This window comes from Maniola jurtina, chromosome 5, assembly GCF_905333055.1.
Source record: "Maniola jurtina chromosome 5, ilManJurt1.1, whole genome shotgun sequence".
Lineage (NCBI taxonomy): Eukaryota > Metazoa > Arthropoda > Insecta > Lepidoptera > Nymphalidae > Maniola > Maniola jurtina.
This window is the reverse complement of record NC_060033.1, coordinates 1,349,539-1,372,099: the sequence shown is the minus strand read 5'-3', so window position 1 is coordinate 1,372,099 and position 22,561 is coordinate 1,349,539. Positions and strand designations below refer to the sequence as shown.

The following is a 22,561-nucleotide window of genomic DNA, read 5'->3' as shown; positions in this document are numbered from 1 at the left end:
TTTACCTATTCCGGTTCATGAGATACAGTCCGCTGACAGACAGACAGACAGACAGATGGACGGATGGACGGGCAGTGGAGTCCTATTGACACCCTTCGATTTCGACTATGTTGGGACGCAGGCCTTGGCGACGCCTAGTGGTTCAATTGTAAAATGGCAAGGGGGGAAATAGTTCGACTAATTCCTTAGCACACTTTCCGAAATACAGACTGCAACCTTGCGACACTGTTCAAAGCTTTGAAGCTTAGAATTGACCAGGGCTTTGTCGCCAGTGAGTCTTCTAGCACGACGATCCACCGAATCCAATGAGAAACCAACTTAGGGAGCGGAGTCTCTATGAAAAAGGACCCCAAATGGGTTCGAAACTAGTCGGGCTTACATCGACTAAATACGTGAGTACTGAGTATAGCCGGTACATTCTATACTTAAAATGGGGATGATGTTACCTCGTGAGCTGCAGCGCGCTAGTTGGGCGTCCAGTACGACTGCGAGGAGTACGTGGGCTTGTTGGCCGCCGGCTTCGCCGCGCCCGCGCGCGCTCCCGAACCGCTCTCCTGTAACAAGTTTACGTTACGTATAGTACTACCACTTTTGTAAGTCACGCTGATGTACCTGCGCAGAAATCTTATTTTTGAACAGTGCAAAAATATCTCTGCCAAAAAAATTAAGATTTGATGAAGGGAAGAAGAAGGGCTCCATTTTATGAATTATTAAAAAAAACGTCTTCGCATTATTTGCCTTGTTAAGTCGTTTTAATGAAACCAGTCTGGGGCACATCGGTTGGTCTATATACAGAAATAAATTTTAAAAAAAGAAGATAATAAATAATTAGACCCCATTTCATTTCAGTGGAAAAAGTTAGGGGTCAAGATAGCACACCTTGGAATAAAAATATGTAATCTCAGTGCTGTCTCGTCAGCATTTGTTTCGATCTATTTGTTTTACCAATTTTATATATTTAATGTTATATCCACGTTGAAACACAGTTTTTGGCAAATACTTGTATATCAACCATTTTATTATCCATCAAAAAGTGTACAATATAACCTATTTTAAATAAATGATTTGACTTTTGTCTCTCTTAATTTACTATTTTAATGTTCATAAAGTTTATAAGTATGGCATCTTATTTCTCACATACTCTACCGCCTGTTTTAAAGTGCAACAAGATAATAGAGAAGGTAAAGGAACTGATTTCAATTACTCTAATACAAGGTAGGTCGAGGAGCAATTTTTAAATCGCGAGATTTTGCCAGCACATCTAAATATACAATAAAAAAGGTGACTGACTGACTAACAACTGACCTATCAACGCACAACTCAAACTACTGGACGGATCGGGCTGAAATTTGGCATGCAGATAGCTATTATGACGTAGACAATAGACATCCGCTAAGAAAGAATCTTTGAAGATTTAAACCCTAAGGGGATAAAATAGGAATTTGAAATTTGTGTAGTCCACCGTCCACGCGGACTAAGTCGCGGGCATAAGCTAATAAAAAATATATATAAATGCACATTCACATGCATTATTACAAGGCGGGTAATACTATAAATATAAAATATATAATACATAAATATATAAACATTGCAGAGTGTATAGACACAGTAGGGTTGCCAAATGTCAAATCTAATTATTTTTAGGGACAGCAGTTCATTACAACCATATTCATTTTATATTATGCTTAATATATCTTTGGCCTTTCACACTCATTTAATTATGATGGCCAATCAATTTATTTTACTTATAAAAATAATGTTGAGCAATCGACAACCCTAACAGAAAGTGCAAAATAAACATATAATATGTATAACTTACCCGCCTATTATGACTACTGTTCACCCGACCATCCATCTACAAACGAAAGCAAACTCTAAGAATATAAAGATAAAACTTAAAATCACTATAAAAAAATCACATCATGCTATTTATATTGTGTGAATTTTTGTGGTGTTCATTTCAACATACCTACTTCCTACATATTTATAATCTGTACAATTGTTTTTGATTGAGCTAGCAGGCTGAATGATTATTTTCGTATTTAAAAAATACTAGCAGGAAAGAAAATAGGTGAAGAATGTTATATTTTATGATGTTTTCATGTTTAGTGAGTTTTTGAACATTGTTGTTAGTTGGAGGTATTGTTAGTGTTGTTTAAAAGTCTTGGTGGTTTTGTAATTGTTGGTGGTGTTAGTAATGTTGTTGGTGTTGTAAGTGTTGTTAGTGTTGATGATGTTATTAGTGTTGATATTGGTGGTGACGTTAATGTTGGTTGTGTAGTCGGTGTTGGTATTGTTGTCAATGCTGGTGATAGTGTCGGTGTTGTCGGCGGAGATGTTGTCGGTGTTACCTGGTGCTGCTGCGGCGCGTGGTGGTGCGCGTGGTGGTGCGGCGGCGCTGGGATGTAGAGGTGGCTGCCCGCACCGAACGGCGGCGGGGTGCCGCTGTGGAAACCCGCCTTCTCGTAACTCTGAAATATGCAAACAAAACATTAGTGTGAGCTGCGCAACCTTCATATCTGTCGAAGATTTTTGACATGGCTGGATATAAAGATTGAACTAAAAATAAATCCATACTTCCATACTAATATTATAAACGCGAAAGTATGTCTGTCTGTCTATTAGCTTTTCACGGCCCAACATTTTAGCCGATTTTGATGAAATTTGGTAGAGTTGGCTTATATCTGGGGGATGGACACAGGCTTTTTATCCCAGAAAATCAAGGAGTTCCCACGGGATTCCTAAAGACCCATCCACTTAACCGATTCGTATGAAATTTGGTACCGAGGTAGCTTGCGTCCTTCAGGTGTGATTGTGGTCAAGCGTTTGCCTATATTGAATTTAAAAAATGTATACTCACGTTAACCTTGTTGAGCGCGACGTGCGTTTTGGCGTACATCGCCGTGGTGAGCTCCGCAGACGCGGCGCCGGCTGATTTGTTCGCGTTGGCTGTGTATGGGCCCGCTGGAAATGGTACAAAAAAAATATAAAAATAAGTATTTATAACCTTATTTGTGTTAACCGGTTCCGTAATGAGGAGATCCGCAGGAGAACAAAGGTCACTGACAGCCCAAACTATTAGCAAGCTGAAGTGACAGTGGCAGACCATGCCTGTCGTAGAGGCGATGGCCGTTGGAGCCGGAAAGTCCTTGAGTGGAAACTGTATATAAGCAAGCGTAGTGTGGGACACCCTCCAGCACAATGGACCGACGATATAAAGCAGCTGGCGGGAAGTGGCTGGATGAGGAAGGCTGAGTACCGGGTGTGGTGGCGCTCTTTAGGAAAGGCCTATGTCCAACAATGGACGTCCACAGGCTGATGATGATGATGCTAACAGATTACTGACAGTGTTAGTTGTTAAAGGTGTGTGCCCGGGATCTATCCACTGACCTCAAGAATAGATGGCGGACGTCTTTACCACTAGGCTATCACGACTATCGAAATAAGCGTTATACTAAATTACGAACTATAAGTATAAGTGGTTACGGCTATAATCAGCCAGGCACCCGAACAACCCCGACACGCAGTGAGCTGAGCCCCTATGTAAAATAACCCCGGATGGGTTCAAAAATAGTCAGGCTAACATCGACTAAATACGTGAGTATACCCGTAACAACCTATACTTGAACAAACTATTCCGCCTGGACAAAGGTAAACTTAGGAAGGTGGTGGGACTCATAACAGGGCATAGCCCACTAAACAAACACCTTTTCGTTATAGGTGTTACCGACAGTCCTCTGTGCAGGGCCTGCATGGAGGTCGATGAGACGCCGACACACGTGCTCCTGGAGTGCATGGTCGTGGCAGAACAACGAGAACGCCATTTGGGTTCCCCAACCTCACTCCATGAAGTCCTCGGCAACCTGGGCGGTCTACTTGGCTTCTGGAGCGAGCTTGGATGGCTGGAGTGAAAACTTCGGCAGGGAGGGGCAACGCACGCACAACAGACGGAAACGTTTAAGTGCGGAAACCAGCCCAGAGAGAAGAAGAAGAAGAACCTATACTTGTATACCTTGATAATGGAAATCACTTACGATGGTTACATTAAAATTAGGAAGTGGTGTAAAAGTACCTGGTTTGTATGAGTCTTGCGCGTCGTAGGGGGGTTGCTGCTGCTGCGAGTAGGCCGACACCTTGCCGCCCGCCGACACGCCCACGCCGCCAACGCCGCCCACGCCGCCCACTCCACCCACGCCGCCTACGCTCGAACCACCGCCGTACTGCACCGAACATTCAATTCTGTTATGCTTTTTTTTATTAATAGAGACAGAAAGAGAGCCAGCGTGTGCCAGACCTCCAATACTTTATAAAAGCTAAAAGTTTCTCTACGTATTGTCCCCAGCTCAGGGAGGAACGATCGGCGAGCATAAATCTGTCTCGTTTTTAATGAAACCTAAGTATAAGCAAAGACAAAGTGCACTCTATAGATTTCAACCTTAGTATCGTGGCAAACCCCTGCCAGGCACCTGTAAATTTTTAAACTTTAAGGACGTCTGGCAGGGAGTCGCGAGTCTAATAAATGACAGTTAAACATTTCACAAGAACCCGACTACTACCCGCGAACTGCCGATAGATAGCTATAGGTATACATCGTAAAATTGTTTTTCTGTCGCTCAGTGTATTTTAACATTGCATTATATTTATGGACTTCAAATGTTTTACTCTTCCATTTTTTTAGTATAAAATATAGCCAGTCAAATAAGGAATCGATTGACACCTCATTCATCAAAATCGGCTCAGTAGGCGCTACGGTGGAACACACATAAATACAAACCTACATACATACTTACTGCTAAAATCATAACTCATTCTTTAGACTGCGTTAGTCAGGTAAAAAAGCTATTAGTTCTCTGTAGTCTTACCGTGGGGTGGTATGAAACTCCGTACTGGTATGTGGTGGGAGGGGGTTGGTACGCGAAGTACGCGTAGCCGGGCGGTAGCGCGGCGGGGACCTACAATAGAACAACAAAAACATTTAGCTCATTGTAGTAAAGAATAAAAAAAAATATGTCAAATGAGCCATCAAGGTAAGTGATGATCACTGAGTTAAACCAAATCCAAATATTTATTATTCAATCAAACTTTCACAAGTACTTTCGAGTCATCAAATGATTCTACCACATAATCAACCACCTGATTTGATCAGAATTCAGATTGGATTGGGTCAGACAGATCCAGACCAGTATGGTCAAAATGACTTTCACCGAAGCTGATGTAAACCTGTGATGTGTTCCTTACCTCAAAAGGAAAAGAGGAACCCTTTGTTGTCTATCTGTTTGTATGTCAAGAAAACACTTCCCGCTGACCTAGAATCATGAAATTTGGCAGGAAGGTAGGTCTTAGCACAAAGTAAAGGAGAAAAACCAAAAACCGTGAATTTGTGGTCAGATCACAAAAAAAAAATTAAAATGTGTTCACGCAAAAATTAATTGCAAGTTCTACTTAAAAGTGTTAACGACTTATATCTTGTACGACGGTACGGAATCCTTCGTGTGCGAGTTCGACTCGCACTTGATCGGTTTGGAATTCGTATATTAAAATATAGTATACTTTTTATAGTAAATGAAAAAGATTTTCACCTGTTGCGGCGAGGCGGCGTCCGTCCTGCCGAACCTCTCGCCCGCTCCCAGTCCGAAGGTACCTTCCCGCGCGCTGTAGCCTACTTCGTAATATCCACCCTGCAATACGCATTACACGAATCAGTTATCGCTATGCTGAGTGCCTATCTGAGATAAAATCCACAATGAGATCGTCAGAAAACCTAAGTAACTGACATCATCTTCGTCGACTGATAGACGTCCACAGCTGCACATAGGTCTCTTAAAGGGTATTCTACACGCCACACTCTTGCATCCTCTGAATCCAGTGGATGAGTGAGTGAGTGGATATGTGTGAGCAAGTGCCGAGTGAGTGAGTGTATGTGTGTGAATGATGAGTGTGAGCGAGTGCGCAGTGAGTGAGTGTATGTGTGTGAATGACGAGCGAGTGTATCGGCCGTATTTATAATCATTGCTATGAGGTCTCACAGTGCGCTCGAACGCATAGTGTAGGTCCCGCCAATCAGATCATTGTAAATTGACGTGACACAGTAATCTGATTGGTGGAACCTACACTATGCATTCGAGCGCACTATGAGACCTCATAGTAACGTTTGTGAATACGGGAGTTAGTGTGTGAATGATGAGTGAGTCCGAGTGTTTGGTTGAATGCAAAATGTTTAGGGCACTCTCTGTACTCACCATGTGGTGCGGCAGTCCAGGCCTCATGAGTTGTTCGTCATACGCATAAGCGCCGCCGTATAACGCGCCGCCCGCGTAGCCAGCCGCGCTGGCCGCGTTCGCTCCCGTTGAGTTGCCCGTCGACGCCGCCGACGCGCCCGAGTTTACTACACCGCTTACTAAAAGAAAAAAGAAAATAGCTGCATTACTGTGTCAAACGCTGTCCAGGGGCTCGATTGCGGTAGAATGACTGCTACAATGGCACAATCGCAATCACAGACACACTTTCGCATTTATAATGTTAGTATGGAAGAGGGATATTCTCTCACCTGTGGTGGTCGCAACTTTGGCTGTCGACGTCTGCGTGGTGGACGTACTCGTTAAACTGTTACTTGATGCTACTGAGTTGTCGTACTGGAATAACAGACACACATAATTTAATTTCTAATAACGCTGTAAAGAGGTTGAATTTGAGTGTTGCCTTATAAGATAGCGTTTATCATCTATAATTCCGCGCGATTCCCTACGAGAGAAATTCAAGGAAACAGGTATTCTTACAGTAGCTTCTCAATATATTTACACTAATATAATTTTTGTACGGCAAAACATTCTTAGTTACAAAAAATCGGTGATTTCCACGACCGGCAAACTAGAAACCGTAATAGTCTCGCATATCCTACGCTCCGCCTCAGGAAAGTGGGAAAGTCGTTTGTGGGAATGAGTGTAATATTTTATAATAAAATTCCACAATCACTTTTAGACTTGCCTTTACACAAGTTTAAAAAATCTATTAAAAGTATGCTCTTGAAAAAAGCTTATTATACAATCGAAGATTATGTAAATGACAAAAAAGCTTGGATTTGACTCGCTCCAGCAATACACGGCGCTGCAATTGCTTGTATACAGTATGGCATATTATTGTAAATTGTAATTTGAAAAGAGCAACCGCCGAGTTTCTGGCTGGTTCTTCTCGGTAGGAACGGCATTCCGAACCAGTGGTAGATTATTTTGACGATTCAAAAGCACTTGTAAAAGTTTAATTGAATAAAAATAATTTGAATTTGAATTGTCAGTCATGATTCGATCGTCGGAGTCGTTAGTGACGTGCTTAGGGCGTCTTTTATCGGGGGGTCGTTACGTGAGGCTGCCCGAGTCACTGATGACCTCCCTGGCGCTGTGCTAAGCGCTGTGTTATTAGTGGGAGGCTCAGGGTACGGTACCCAGCAGTGTTTTGGAATTTATAATTTCTTTTCTAGTCTGGTCTGGTGGGGAGGCTTCGGCCGTGACTAATTACTACTCTACCGGCAAAGCCGTGCCGCCAAGCGATTTAGCGTTCCGGTACGACGCCGTGTAGAAACCAAAGGAGTATGGGTTTAACGAAAACTTCCATACTCCTTCCAGTTAGCCTGTTTCCATCTTAGACTGCATCATCACTTATTACAAGGTGAGATTGCAGTCAAGGGCGAACCTGTATCTGAATAAAAAAAGGTTAGGGTTCTGATTGCTTTCTCAAAATAGGGCAATGAGTTTCACCTGCTCTTTGTGGTGTTTGGTGGGCGGGTGGTGGTAGGGCGCGGCGGGGTGGGAGGGCGGCGCGGTGTAGGGCGCCGCGGTGTACAGCGCGCTGCCGCCGTACGCCGCCGCCGTCACGGCCGATACTGACGTCGCTGACGTTTGTTGCTGAAACAGTACCGCATTACTGGCCAGACCGGAAATATAGCAATTAACGGCCGAGTAGTATTGGAAGAACGAGGCGAAGCCAATGACTTCCCGAGTGAATTTGAAAGGACGAAGCGTCTAGTGGATTCTTTTGAACTAAACGAGGTCGTTAATTGCTATTTCGGCCCAGACTTGTATAGTACTTTTCTATCACTTGCGAGGAAATAATAAGCAAATGAATTAAAAAAACGTTAAATTGTAGTTTGTGCAGTTAGACAACGGTAATAACGCCTTTAAAACAATGCTTACCGCTTAAATGTTAACACTTTTGCCAAGTGAAATGTAAAAATTCAATTTTCATTTTGTATGGACACTAATTGGTCTCTAAGGTTGAAGTCTATAGAGCACACTTTGACTTTGCTTAGACTTAAGTCTCAGTTAAAACGAGACAGACTTATGCCAGCGTTATAACGCTGTCTCGTTTTAATAGTGTCTTATGTCTGAGCAAAGTCATGAGCTATAGATCTCAGCTAAGTCCGCAAAGCTCTTACCTGGTAGGAGTTGATCATGGGCTGGTACTGTGTGAGGGTGACGCTGGACGGGTACGCACTGGCGATCGATGCGCCGGACATCGATGCGTTTGTGGAGTTCACCTGCATACGATCAAACATTGTTTATCACAGTATATGGAATATTAAGTGAAATAAGTAAATATTCTTTTAACCCGACTACGGCAAAGCTAAAAGGAAGTGTTATGCTTTTAGCAGTCTATGTATTTGTAGTTAAGTAAAATAAGTATATTTCACTAAAGAGCTTAAGAGCCTATTTTGCTGAATGAGTTGATTTCGTTAGGTTTTGCTTTTCTGTGTAAATTAATTTTAAGTTAGCCGATTCGACCTATACAGTGATATAATTGTCGTCGGGTTTTAGTTTTGAACTTTTTTTAAGTGATACAGTAGTGTGACAAATGTGTGACTTGTATTTACGCCATCCAGCTGTAGGCACGGACAGGTCTGCAGGAAGCCACGTAGTAATCTAGCTCTTTGGTGTACACCGACCCCGACATTAACGTCGAGTGGCTCTAGCACCGAGCATCAAATAAATCGTCACTACGCATGAAAACTCCGCTATGTGGAAAACCACAAGTCTTCACAATCAAGACTCTAAAACTTAAATTAAAAAAATATATATATACTTCACTTTTAGATCAAAATCACATAGCTAAAAAGATTATTATCTTTTTATTATTATTATATTATATATTATATATATATTATATAATTATATTATTAAATATTATATTTATATTATATTATTTTTTTGTTTTGTAAATTTTTGTACTTAGGGACTCCCTAACGGAGTAGGTAGGTTTAAATAAATATTTATTCGTAGTACAGTTTATTATAAGTATAGATTAAGGTGTATGGATAAGTTAGTTATGTAAGTTAAAATAAGAGCGCCACCTCGCCAACAAACTGGCACACCAGTTTGGCGAGCTATAATATTATAGATTCTTGTGATTTTTTTTTGATTAAATAAATTAAAAAAAAAAAAAGGGTTTCTACATGTACACATGACTTTAAACCAAATAAAATGACATCAAAAACAAGAATTCTAAAAAAAAAATACATAGCGGATTTTGAATGCGCAGTGACGAAATACCAAAATAATAACGCATGTGCATAACGGTGCCATGCGAATATGATCATTAAGGTGCTAAACGGCTTACGGCCTCTGGCTGTTCACTCACCTGTGGCGCATACACGTTGGCGCCGTAGACGGGCGGGTGGTGCGACACGGCGTGGTGCGGCGCGTACACGTTCTGTTGCCCCACTGTCTGCGCAACCACAACCGTTATGATCGTTGTAAACATACACATTTTTTTAAAAGAAGAAGGCACTAAAAGTTCGTTTGACATTAAAAAACCGACTTAAAAACCTTACAATGTCTTTGCAAAGACAATTCGTTGGAATTAGGCATTGTAAGGTCTACATCTGAAGATGCTCCGGTGTCGGGGCGAAACGTGCGTCGAGTGGTTTTGGGATCTGTGTGGTGCTGGGTGGTATCATATAGATTTGTCTGGTTTAGCGGATTATAGCAAATTAAGCTTTTGGTTCCTTGTTTTACTATCTTTCTTCAAAAAAATTACTACAGTCTTAATAGAGATACTCGGTAAAGTTAGTTGGTATACCTTAGGCCTGTGGTGCGGCGCGTAGTGGTGGTGCGGCTGCGGGGGCGGCGCCGCCTCGCTCGCCGCCACCGACGCCGAGGACACGCCCGACACTCCCAGTTGCTTCATCGACGCTGACAGCTTATCTAGTGCTGCCAAAGAGGAACACTGTCAGTATCATCATTTCTTACGCCGTAAAGTCGGGTCCGCTGTGCCATGTTATGAACAAAATACTGTTTTGCTAACACGTTAGTAAAACATGTTTAGCAAACAGGGTGTCCACTGCGATTTCCGTGTATAGAACATATTTGTTATTAACTTGTCTATTTAAAATGAGTTCCAACGAGGGAGACATGTCCACGGCTTTGGTTATTTGTATATTATTAGAAAGAGGCTCCCAAATGATGGGTCTTTCCCATATTAATTGTATAAAATACAAGATATCTTTTTTATTCCCACCCATTAAACCGATAAATTTTAACGAAAAACAAAAAGATTTGACGAGATGTGTCCCTGGTGAGCACAAATACGGAATTAAATATAATGCCTCCGAGGACTACGCAACAAACCTTGTACTACGCAAAAATAGCAAACTCCCAAGAGTAAAAATAAGCTTGGGAAGCCCTTCCAAAGTGATTGAACACTTAGCTTGATCCTGAATCGGCGATATTATGTCAAAAATTAGGCTGGGTGACATGAAATCAAAGAAAATAGGTGATTTATAAGATACCGTTACTGCTTATTACCTGTAGTCACTATTCACCTTTTTTCTTTTTCTTTATTAATTATGACTAATTAGTATTTTCATTATATTTTAAGACATTTTTGTACATTGTAAACTTTTTATTGTTTAATAATTATTATTTTTAATTTCTTTTGGCACAAGTTGTGACACCTAATTAATAAGTTATGTATCTAATAATGTGTGTGTGTGTATTTATAGATTTAAGAATGTATCAATATTATAATTTTCTAGTGTCCTAATAAATAAATAAATAAATACCGTTAAATATAGGGACATTTGACGCCTGCCAATGACGTCGAAGCCTCAAAAGCCTACTCTTAGTATTAATACTCGCAACTTACACGTGCTGTTGGTGACTACCGGCTCTGACGCGACAGGTTGACTCGTCGGCGTCGCCTCCACTGCTGATAAGTTATCGTTTAACTGAAAACAAATTACACAGTTAATCCCGTATAGTGCGTAAAAATGACTTCTCACCCGCCATTTTAACTTTATGTGTCAAACGTCATGTCAAAAGTATGAATTTAGTCCTTATTTTAAAGGTTAACCGTTAACTTACTCTTGCACTTTTCTTAAATAACCCTCAGACTATTTTTGTTTCGATTTTGTTAGTTTGTCTACATTATTTTTTGTGACACAGACCCATATAAGTCCCAAATAAAAGTATATTTATTTATTTATTTTATCATATAAAAACATACAATGTATTTACAAACATGTATCTACAATAATTATGTATTTCTCATTGTAAGTGAACTCCTTGTTCTTTGTGAGAAAATAAAGTCTAAACTGAACACAACCACTCCTTTACATTGCACAGTCGGTTAATAACCCCATGACCCTGGTAGATAATGTGATAGTTACCATACTGTTTGTGTTGGGGTAGCTATTACTAGGCGCTTCAGTCGTCTCGTGGCTGGTGGGCACGGGTTGAGGCTCCGGCTGTGACGTCACCTGCTACCAACCAACAAATACGCATTATATTTAAGCCAATTCAATTAGTTTAAATTTAGAAATCGGTACTAATCTACAGTACCAAAAAGTCGAATTTTCATATCCATTGTAATATTGTAATAATCTGTTTGTAAATAATTTGTAATAATAATAAATGCGAGTGTTTTAGGGTTCCGTACCTCAATAGGAAAAACGGAACCCCTATAGGATCACTTTCTGGTATGTCTGTCTGTCTGTCAAGAAAACCTATAGGGTGCTTTCCGTTGACCTAGAATCATGAAATTTGGCAGGCAGGTAGATCTTACAGCACAAGTAAAGGAAAAAAAAATCCGAAAACCGCGAATTTGTGGTTACATCACAAATAAAAATTAAAATGCGTTTCAGTTTTCAAAGTAAGATAATTATACCAAATGAGGTATCATATGAAAGGGCTTTACCTGTACTTTCTAAAACAGATTTTTATTTATTTTTACGCATAACAGTTTTTGATTTATCGTGCAAAATGTCGGAAAAATACCCAAGTACGGAACATTGGATTAAAAGCCAACCTAAATCCACGCGAACGAAGTCGTTGGCATCACCTACCTATATGCCCATTTCAGTAGCTTATTGGCACTCATAATAAGACAGAAAAACCTGTTTGACGGGCACCGGCGTGGGCGGCGACGGCGTGACGGAGGGCTGCACGGAATGCCCCGAGTGGTTGGACACCGCGGCGTGCGTCGTCTGCACCGTGGGGTGCGACGCCTGCGCCGCGGGGTGCGTGGGCTGTGCCGTGGGGTGCGCGGCGTGCGTCGCGTGCGCGGGGTGCGCGGCGTGTGCGGGCTGCGGCGCGGTCTCGTGCAGCGCCTCGGGCTCTAGCGCGCCGAACTGCACGTCGAGGAACGGGTTGCTGCTGTTGTCTGTGCCGCCCGGCATTTCCACCGCTGACGAGGGTATCTGAGAAATAAAGGAGTGTTTTATCAATGACAGATTCGTATGTATGTATACTTTATTCCACCACAAAACACAAATGACAGGTTACAAAAAAGGAAACTTAAAATGTAGGCCCAAAAAGGCGGTCTTATCGCTAAATAGCTCTCTTCAAGACAACTATAACGCTAGGGAGAAAACAAACAAATGGACAGTGGGAGGTAGTATATATTATCACAAATTATTTGCCAAGATACTAATTTCAAGGAAATATATACATAGTTAAGCTTACCTTGGAAGGCGGAGGCACCCTGACCCGCTGCGTTTTCCTCTGTGCGCTGATGTCCGTCGCGCCATATACGCCGTAGTTACTTGTGTACACACCTGCAATACGACACGTACGGTAACGCAACACTACAACATTAACAAGGATTCCTACTGGCTTGAATCACTCCCCATATTATAAATGCGAAATGTCTTTGTTTGTTGGTTTGTCCTTCAATCACGTCGCAACGGATCGACGTGATTTTTTGCATGGGTATAGTTAAGGACCTGAAAAGTGACATGAAATTTGGCAGGCAGGTAGGTAGGTATTATAGCACAAGGAAAACCCCCAAAAACCGTGAATTTTTGGTCACAAAAAAAGTATAAAATGTGTTCTCGAAAAAATGAATTCACTCGATCACATATAGATGACAGATCATCTCCCGACAGTTCCTACTGATCTTTATCGCTGGGCCCTACTGGCTGGCTGAGACTGTCAGCAGCTGAGTCCCTATGAAAAAAGGGCCCGGATGGGTTCGAAACTAGTAGGGCCTACATCGAGTAAATACTTGAGTATAGCCGTAACAACGTATTATTATGAATCTAAATCAAAGTGTATACGTACTGGGGTCGTGCCGCTGCGTCTGTTGCGTGAGCTGCGACAGGTACTGCGTCTGCGCCGCACTCAGGCTGCCCGACATACCCATTGGCTGGAACACGACAACAAACATTATTCGGACACGAATGTTAGCTTCTTGACTATACAGGGAAAGTGTGTCTATCTGTCTGTCTTCTAGCTTTTCACGGCCTAGAAGTTTAATCGATTTCGATGGAATTTATCACAGAAAAGTTCCAACGGAATTCCTGAAGGTCTACGCGTGTAACTGATTTATATGAAATTTGGTACACAGATAGCTTGCGTCCCGGAAATTGACTTAGGTCACTTTTGATCCCGGAAAAGCAGAGTTTAAAAAAAATTTAATACCTAAACCGGGATTTATTCAAAACCTAAATCCACGCGAAGTCGCAGGCATCAGCTACTTGGAAATATACTGTACTAGCCGATGCCCGCGACTTCGCCCGCGTGGCTTTAGGTTTTTTTTATTTTCCCGTGGGAACTCTTTGATTTTCCGGGATTAAAAAGTAGCCTATGTGCTAATCCAGGATATTATCTATCTCCATTCCAAATTTCAGCCAAATCTGTCCAGTAGTTTTTGCGTGAAGGAGTAACAAACATACACACACACACACGTACACACATACTTTCGCCTTTATAATATTATATTGTGATTGTGATAGTGTGATGTATGTGGACTTAACGCGAAAAATGTACCTGATGGTGCTGCGGCACGTAGGTCTCGGGCGGCTCCGGCTTGGGCGCGACGGGCGGCGCGCTCGACACCGCGTTACTCGCACCGCCCATTTGCTGACAGACAACCAACAGTTTTTTATAGGCTTGCGCTTGAATGCATTCACACCAAACAGGAGATGATGCAGCGTAATGGGGAGCGCGCCTGCCCAGAAGGTGCCTATTCACTTTTCTTTTGAAGGTACCAACAAGTTCAAACATAGATAGACTCGATAGCCCGACGGTTGAGCAGACTAATTCCGAAAGGTCGGCGGTTCAAAACCCACTCGTTGCACTATTGTCGTACCCACTCCTGGCACAAGCTTTACGCTTAATTAGAAGGGAAAGGGGGGTATCTATTGAGTGTACATTGGCGCTACTCGACTTGAGTACCCCTAGTACACTAGGGTTCCATACCCGAAGAGTGCCAATGGGACCCTATTACTAAGCCTCAGTTGTCCATCTGTCTATCAGCAGGCTGTATCTCGTGAACCTTAATAGGTAGAGAGGTGATTTTCACAGAATGTGTATTTTTGTTGTCTCAACAACAAATAATAAAAATTTCAAAAATAATAATTAAACAGTATTAGTTCTTGTACAATGGTACGGAACCCTTCGTGTGCGAGTCCGACTCGTAATTAACCGACTTCCAAAAAAGGAGGAGGTTCTCTATTCGTCGGAATCTTTTTTTGAAACGGTTTTTTGGGCCTCTTACAATTTTTTTCCATTTTATCCGTGAGCTACTCATTTTATATCAAACAGGGCGGGGGTGGATCTGTATACTCACAGGTATGTGCTGCTGGTTATGGTAGGTATAGGTGGGTATGTTGGGTCCGTTTGTTTCCGTGCCGCACTCCCAGTCCTCCTGCGAACAAACGTGACGGAGTTTAGCGACACACCACATACTAAAGGTCCGTTTCCACTGAAGCGGAGCGAAGCGAACTTGACGTGTGTTTTGGACCAATCAAATTATGAGAGATAACGCAAAAACGTCATCTAACAATAACTTGATTGGATATTGAATACGTTTCCGCTCCGCTCCGCTTTAGTAGAAAAGCACCTTTACAAGGGGTTCTGTCATTTGACAGAAATCATAGCACGTGGGTACGATCTGTCCTCTCATTTATAGGTTAAATTTGGCGTAGGCAATGTTTATTTTATTAAAAAGCAAAATATGTAGTTTATAAAAGCAAATATTAGTCGAAATCCACACACAAGTATATTCACTTTGCAATCACAACCGAAACGTACTTTCGTTTGTGATTGGTTAAGGTGTCTCAAAATGGTTAACGCCCACTGAGTTTTTGTCTTTGTCATTTGTATGGGATTACGCAACACAGAGAGCGCTATACTAACTTCTTTCCGCGGATAGAGTAAAGGCAGACAAAAATCTTCAAAGCCTTTTACACATTCGCAAAAGAGGGCGACTCGGGAAGCGAGTCACTGTTCACATGTTCGTCTCCGTTTTCGACTGTCGTATATGTCGCGACATATATCGATATTCGATACGGTAAAACGTGGAAATAAAGCAAAAATAAAAAGGTTTTTTGGATTTGTCAAAATTAATAATTCCAAAATGAAAATTCTGAGAATTGAGATGATGCTTATGTCAAAAATAAATTATTTCTAAGTAATTACTAAGTAGAGGTTTTCCAAAATTCATAAAATCCATCCGCTGCTAGTTTTAAGTTTGTTAACCATTTGAATTTATAAGTTTTAACTTAAAAAAATTACGTCAAATGTTTATGATGTCATGTATTTCATATATTCTCTCTTGCTAAGCGAACGTTTTGACGTTTGATAAAAAATTGCTGATTTGACTAGTAGGCAAGTTACTATTGCTAGATGTCAAAAAAGTAAAAAAAACCCCATAGTAGATATACCGTCCTCGCCCGCCCGTCGTGGGTAACGATTGCAAAGTAAGTATACTCATCCAGGGTAAGTGTAAACAGGGGCAATTACAACACCTATCATAAAAATCTAATAAATATGTTCAATCAACTGAAAGGCAAATGGAACGTTGCTTTGATTTATTGCCTGTAGCACCAAAGGTCACTTGTCAGAAAAAATAAGCAATTTCTCAACACACGAAAAAGGTTGAAAAAATTACGCTGCAGTGTTGTTTCCCCCATTTAAATAGTAAAATGTATTACATATAGCAACATTAGTTGTTCATCACATTTACCCCAAAACGCTCAAATATCATAATTTTGCAGGGGTAAATGTAAACACTTGATTTTAAAAACTTCTAATGGCAATTAAATCTTATATTTCACGCTCTGAAAATCAATGCATAATGCAACAAATGAATTTCTTTGAATGAATTGACTTTAGAATTTAAAAAAAAATATTTCACGGCTGAAATTAATAGAGCATACTTTCACTTGGCTCAGACTTTACTAGTTAAAACGAGAAAGGCTATATAACTCTGTCTCTTTTTACTTCTAAGTAAATTTTGAGCAAAGCCAATGCGCACTCTATTACATCTCTGCCTAAGGGTCAATATTCATTCCTCAATGTCTTACAAATGGCGACATATTTTTCAACACCGGGTTCCATATATTATAGGGGCATGTTTACAATTACCCCGGCTGACCCCATATTGCAAGTGGGCAGTAACTTACAGTGGAGGGGACGACGGGCGTCGGGTCGTCCGCGCCAGCGGCCTGCGCGCTGGCGCTCGGCGTGAACACCTAAAAATACACACCAATGTAGAGCGAAACGACACTCACTGCTAGAGATGGGCGACTGTAGCAAAAACAATCGAATGAACCCAACAATTGAACAATCGATTGTCGATTTTTTCGTCTTCACAAAAACAATCGAATAAAAATCGACAGACGAATATATCGAGAATCTAAATCAGTTGCGCAATTGCATTCGCTTTTATCGTTTCAGACCTACGGTTATTTATCAAGTGGTAAATCGAATACTATCGGTTTTTATCGATTGTTATTCGAATGAATTGCCCATCGACACTCACTGCAGTATAACCGATATTAATTATGGACGAATTATAACGATTAATAAAGAGTGTTGCTTGTTGTAAGAAAGTCACATTAATGTACTTCGTCCATTGTACTATTTTCTATATTTGAATTCTGCAATTAGTATCATCTGAATCGTATTATATTACCCCGTCCAGATGATTAGGTTAAACTCCATTTCTTTCCGAATAAAACATGCCCCCCATTTCGTTTTATATGGATTTTTTCAAATTCTAAAATTTTATAGAGGGTTTCGTTGACATTGAACATATCATTCTCATGGGAGCAAAATCATTACCTACACCCTACAATTAACATATGCTCTGTATAGCTCTTACAGTGCTCTGGCCTCTTTAGACAAAGTGTGGGACAGAAAACTAAGTTGGGCATGTAAAAAAATATTAGCATTTATACAAGGTAATATCATTTACCAGAACAATCGATTTTCGTATATAAGAGTATATGTGGGTGATGCTTTTGACGGTTCAAAAGAACTTGTAAAAGTGTAATTGAATAAAAATATTCTGAATTTTGAATTTTTATGCAGTATCAATGCCAGATTTTGTGTAAAATTACTTGAAAAAAAAAAACCACTAATATTGTAACCTCCAGGGAATATGGAAGATTTTTTTTATTCTTTCGAACTTACAGTGCACGATGGGCGGCACACAAATAGACAATAGTTAAATGGACGATAATATATTGCAAATGCAGCATCTTAATTTCAGATGAGAGTGAAATTTTGGTGAATATGGATTGACTTTTTCAACATTTTGCTAATTTTATCCTGTTTAATAAATAAAAAAATGCAGATAAATATTCACCTTGGTGTCTGAGAGAGAGCCGGACCACTCTTCATTGTCCCAATCCTCTGTGGTGGGAAACGAATCGATGTTGCCACCTGTGATACAATAATAAAATTAGCATATTTTTTTTTAATAGACCATTGTACCACAGTACAAACAGAATAGTAGGCTAACTAACGCCGATCGGCGAGTTAATTACCTACTCCTGCGTTGACGCCTAGGGTTGTCACTTTTATTTTTAATTAAATATTATTTGCGTATTATGTATGACAGCACTAGGTTTTTAATTTTGTAATAATAATAATGAAATGTTTTACCAATTCATAAATGGGGTGTAAATAAAAGACGTTTTAAAAAGAAAAGACAAATTTTAAAAATTCTATCTTCAGCTTTGAATACTTCACACACGAGTATGCGACGTGTTGGCTTATCGGACAAATCTTCGCGATCGATTGATCGTAGCCATTGTAAGCGCCTGAAACAATTAAATGAATAAGCCAAATAAAAGAAATATTAAGTTATAAAACACGTATTTTAGAAAATCTAACCTATTGCTATGCCCCCTTATTAATAAACGTAGACTAGACGGAATGAAATGACACTCTAATCTACGTTTAATAATCAGGGGTTTAGAGCTTACACAAAGAGTAAACCCAACAGAAAAACATCACTTGTGAAAATTTCAACTGTCTAACTATCATGGTTCATGAGATACTGCTTGGTGACAGACAGACAGACAGACGGACAGCGTAGTCTAAGTAGTAGGGCGAATTACATACGTATTACGTACAAAACATCTCACATAACACCCCTGAAGTATAAGTATTTACATATGTACGGAACCCTCGGTGCGCGAGTCCCACTCGTACTTGGCCGATTTAGGTGAAAAATTAAAAAGATAGGCTTATTCAAATGAAAACTTGGTCAACTAACCCCGGTCTCCCCTACTCCATAACTTAAGTAAGTAAAAATTTTTTCTGTAAAAATTGATATTATTCTAATTTTATTCTATCTAAATATAAAATATTAAATATATTAATAGGTACCTAGTACATCCAGACACGGATCCTGGGCTAGCACACATAGGTACCTACCGACACATAATTTTATTACAAAAATGTTTAGGTACTTACGTGTCTTGTTCAGTAGGTATATTGAAGAATGATAAGTCCGGTTTGTTGGAGTCGTTATTGAGACACCCGAAGACACCACAATAAATTTTGGCTTTTTTTGAAGTCATAATTGTTACTAACAAAACAAAAAAGAGCGAGCGTGCAACGTAATACGCAATTGCGCGCGATTAGCATGGCGGCGCGGCCCGTACTGCCGGCCACTTGAGCCGCTTGAGACTATGCGAATGTGTGCGTGAAACTTCCGTGGGTACACGGCGCCCGCTGCTCACGCATACATTCAAACCGGCGGCGGCCACTTTGTATGAAGTTAAACTACTGTTCTGTTTGTACTGTGATTGTACATACAAGATGTATGTACAATCGTTGGATTAACTCTTATTGGCCGACACTTGCTCAGTATTGGCTAAAATACATTATTGCAACAAAAATACCAAAAATTCAACCAATCACAACTATTGCGATTGTCATAATGATTGATGCAGGTTTTCCGGAATTAAACTTCTGGTCTGTAACTCTTCAGTTTATTGCGTTTCAAGCAATAAAATATCCCTTGGCATCTAGGCAAACATGCTCCATCTTAGGCTGCATCATCACTTGCCAGCAGGTCAGATTGCAGCCCAGCGCTAGTCTATAAATAAAAAAAGTACCAGTGTCAGGTGTGTGAGGCCAGTCCTGGTCGTTGCGCTGCGCGTGTGGGCGCGAGGCGCCGCCACGTCGAGCGCCACGTCCCGCGCCACGTCCGCCCCGCGCGCCTCCTCGCCCGCGCCCTGAGCCGCGTCCGCGCATAGAGCCTTCACCCTCGCCGCGACCTATACCAATACAAACAATATGATTAGCCGCCTTAACATAACTATTCGGTATACCTTGTCCACGGACACGAGCCAATAGACAATAAGGCGCTCGGCCTATGTCTGTCAATCGATCGAGCAAGAGGAATCGCCCTATACTAGCTTGTCTCGGTGAGCAAACTATTGACTCGCTCAGACACCATCCCTAACAGATGTACAGCTTAGCATAATGCCTTGCATCATATATGCAATTCTCCAACTGCAATTGACCTGAGCAAAATCAAAACACACTGTGCAGAAGTCAGCATTAAGGCCGAACCGCACTACAGCGGCGCGTGGCTTCGCGTCAAAATATTCTCTACAGACCATTCACTATAACTTGACCCCTTTATGTTGGCACCATTGCAAATCACACAATAATAAACCTTAAGTTGTAAGGAATAAAGCAAACAAAGCAATGGTCCTGTGACGGTCGCCACAATTGCAAAAAAAGGGCACTTCTCACTCATACGAAGAAATCAATTAACAATCATTCGACACACGAAACCAAGCCGGACGCCACTCACGACGTTATCACTAGATGGCACCACCAGTACCTTATGAATATAAGTACCGCTGAATTACAAGAAGAACACGCAAACCGGAATCGCACTAACAGAGTTTTCTGATATCTGCAGGCTGCAATGTATATAGAAGTTTCAAGTCACAACCGTCGTGAACGGCCTGTATATTGCAACGCGCTATGAAACGCCGCTATAGTGCATTGCACAAAATGATTGAAATAATATTTTGACGCTTTGCAGTGCTGCGTAGCGCCACTGTAATGCGGTCCGGCCTTCGTAGTACTCACGTGTGCGCGGTCCGGAGCGTGAGCGCGGCGCGTCTCTGGGCGGCTCCACATCGCCATTGCCCGCGGTCGCGGGGGGCTTCTTTTTCTTCTTCTCTCTCGTCTGCCATTCGCCCTGCACAGTTAACACGTCACCATGACACAGTTCGCGACAGTTAAGTCTAGTTTACATTACAAATTTAGTGGCATAAAATTAATTTTTCACGTGTAAACGTCTAATTTCGTGCGTATTGAAATTAGTTACGCAACATTAATTTCGCAATGCAAGTTCCGTTTTAGGGAAGTTGTAATAACCGGCTTCGATGTCACTGGCAGGCGTCAAATTCCTACATTTGACGCTAGGTGGCCTATGAATCGCCTATTATTCTTTGATTTCACATCATCCATAGCCTAATATTTGTCAGATCGTCGAGTAAGGATCAAATCAAGAGTTCCCCCACTCTAGTTCACTCTGACAATGTTCATGTAAACTACAGTTGGTGTCACAAGGTCTCTGACCTTGAAATTGAATTGGATGATAGTATACCGGCCTACATATTTGGCGTCTTGTTAAAAGACCTGACATTGTACCTGCGCAGTGGGTGATTTATCGATGTATGACTAGAGCACATGTAATGACCAGAAGAGGTGAAGTATGAAACAGCCGCTTTTACTGCTAAACCCAGCCTATAATATATGGAATCACCTTTTTTTTTTTAAATTTAGATACAAGTTAGCCCTTGACTGCAATCTAACCTGGTGGTAAGTGATGATGCAGTCTAAGATGGAAGCGGGCTAACCTGGAAGGGGTATGGCAGTTTTTTATTAAACCTTACTCCTTTGGTTTCTACTTAGTTTGCCTATAGAGTCTCTCAATGGTACCTGTATCCGCTGACTGTCTTCAAACAGCAGGTTGCAAGCAGCGGCCAAGTCGTTATTGGTGTCGTGTAAAGCGGAGCAGACCTCCTCCTCCGTGCGACGCGTCATTTCCATCAGTTCCGTGACCTGAACCAAACCATTCCAATTCTTTATTTTACCAAGCTCCGACGCAAAAAGAGCGGTGTTATAAGTTTGATGTGTGTATCTGTCGGTGGCATCGTAGCTCTAAACGAGTGAACCAATTACAATTTAATTTTTTTGGTTTAAAAGGTGGCTTGATCGAGAGTGTTCTTAGGTATAATCCAAGAAAATCTGTTCAGGCGTTTGAGGATTATCAGCTCTTTTCTAGTTTTCTTATTAGACCGGTTATTACTATCCAACCAATACATATTAGTATCCAGCCAAATTCTAATAAGAATAAAATCTAATAAGGCGACGCACTGGCATGTTAGCGCCATAGTATCTATGTATTATACAAACCATTTCAAAAACCTCTAAAAAGTAAAAAAATAATAAGTATGTTACTAATGAATAGGTATGTATGACCCTTTTAGTAGACTTTTATCCAAGGGCTTGTTGCATTGAGGGACTGCTGAAGATAACAGAAACTACTTATTCTTTCTACAACAGATGAGTTTCATTCCTGACTAGATATGTTGGTTTAATTCTGTATTGTAAACATCTTACATCCCTTACTCAAAAAAATAGATAATTTAACTAAAGTTATTTACTATAAAGAAACTACAAACTATATTAAAAAGAATTACAGTAAATTCGTATTATCATAATAATGCATAACCATTAATAAAAATGTTTGCAAACACAGTAACAGAAAAACAATGCATAAACAAACACTATGATATGAATGGAAG

The 22,561-nt window shown here is 40.8% G+C and overlaps 1 protein-coding gene and 2 long non-coding RNA genes across 8 annotated transcripts in view; 1 reads left to right on the top strand and 2 right to left on the bottom strand.

Moving 5' to 3' along the window:
- Positions 1-22,561, bottom strand: part of LOC123865575 (protein lingerer-like) — a 29,919-nt gene that overhangs the window by 3,112 nt on the left and 4,246 nt on the right. For 3 of the 6 annotated variants that reach the window (XM_045906681.1, XM_045906682.1, XM_045906683.1), the window contains exons 4-28: positions 21,693-21,815; positions 20,835-20,946; positions 19,844-20,005; positions 18,082-18,158; positions 16,895-16,963; positions 15,058-15,135; positions 14,256-14,348; positions 13,548-13,632; positions 12,951-13,042; positions 12,383-12,685; positions 11,657-11,749; positions 11,134-11,215; positions 10,069-10,199; positions 9,628-9,714; positions 8,429-8,530; positions 7,752-7,898; positions 6,548-6,632; positions 6,240-6,397; positions 5,580-5,678; positions 4,863-4,952; positions 4,073-4,220; positions 2,861-2,964; positions 2,352-2,471; positions 1,820-1,855; positions 447-554 (exon numbers count right to left, since the gene is read on the bottom strand). In XM_045906681.1, coding sequence (XP_045762637.1) covers positions 465-554; positions 1,820-1,855; positions 2,352-2,471; positions 2,861-2,964; positions 4,073-4,220; positions 4,863-4,952; positions 5,580-5,678; positions 6,240-6,397; positions 6,548-6,632; positions 7,752-7,898; positions 8,429-8,530; positions 9,628-9,714; positions 10,069-10,199; positions 11,134-11,215; positions 11,657-11,749; positions 12,383-12,685; positions 12,951-13,042; positions 13,548-13,632; positions 14,256-14,348; positions 15,058-15,135; positions 16,895-16,963; positions 18,082-18,158; positions 19,844-20,005; positions 20,835-20,946; positions 21,693-21,815 — 2,766 coding nt within the window. In that variant the 3' untranslated portion in view covers positions 447-464. The remainder of the gene's footprint in view (positions 1-446; positions 555-1,819; positions 1,856-2,351; positions 2,472-2,860; positions 2,965-4,072; positions 4,221-4,862; positions 4,953-5,579; positions 5,679-6,239; positions 6,398-6,547; positions 6,633-7,751; positions 7,899-8,428; positions 8,531-9,627; positions 9,715-10,068; positions 10,200-11,133; positions 11,216-11,656; positions 11,750-12,382; positions 12,686-12,950; positions 13,043-13,547; positions 13,633-14,255; positions 14,349-15,057; positions 15,136-16,894; positions 16,964-18,081; positions 18,159-19,843; positions 20,006-20,834; positions 20,947-21,692; positions 21,816-22,561) is intronic. The other 3 variants (XM_045906685.1, XM_045906686.1, XM_045906687.1) reach the window with 3 other exon arrangements.
- Positions 5,947-21,465, top strand: LOC123865587. The gene is made up of 3 exons (XR_006796001.1): positions 5,947-5,960; positions 18,881-18,885; positions 21,353-21,465. It is a non-coding gene; the product is annotated as an uncharacterized LOC123865587 (long non-coding RNA).
- LOC123865584 lies at positions 18,405-19,521 on the bottom strand. Its single transcript, XR_006795998.1, has 2 exons — positions 19,197-19,521; positions 18,405-18,538 (listed from the first exon to the last, which is right to left on the bottom strand). It is a non-coding gene; the product is annotated as an uncharacterized LOC123865584 (long non-coding RNA).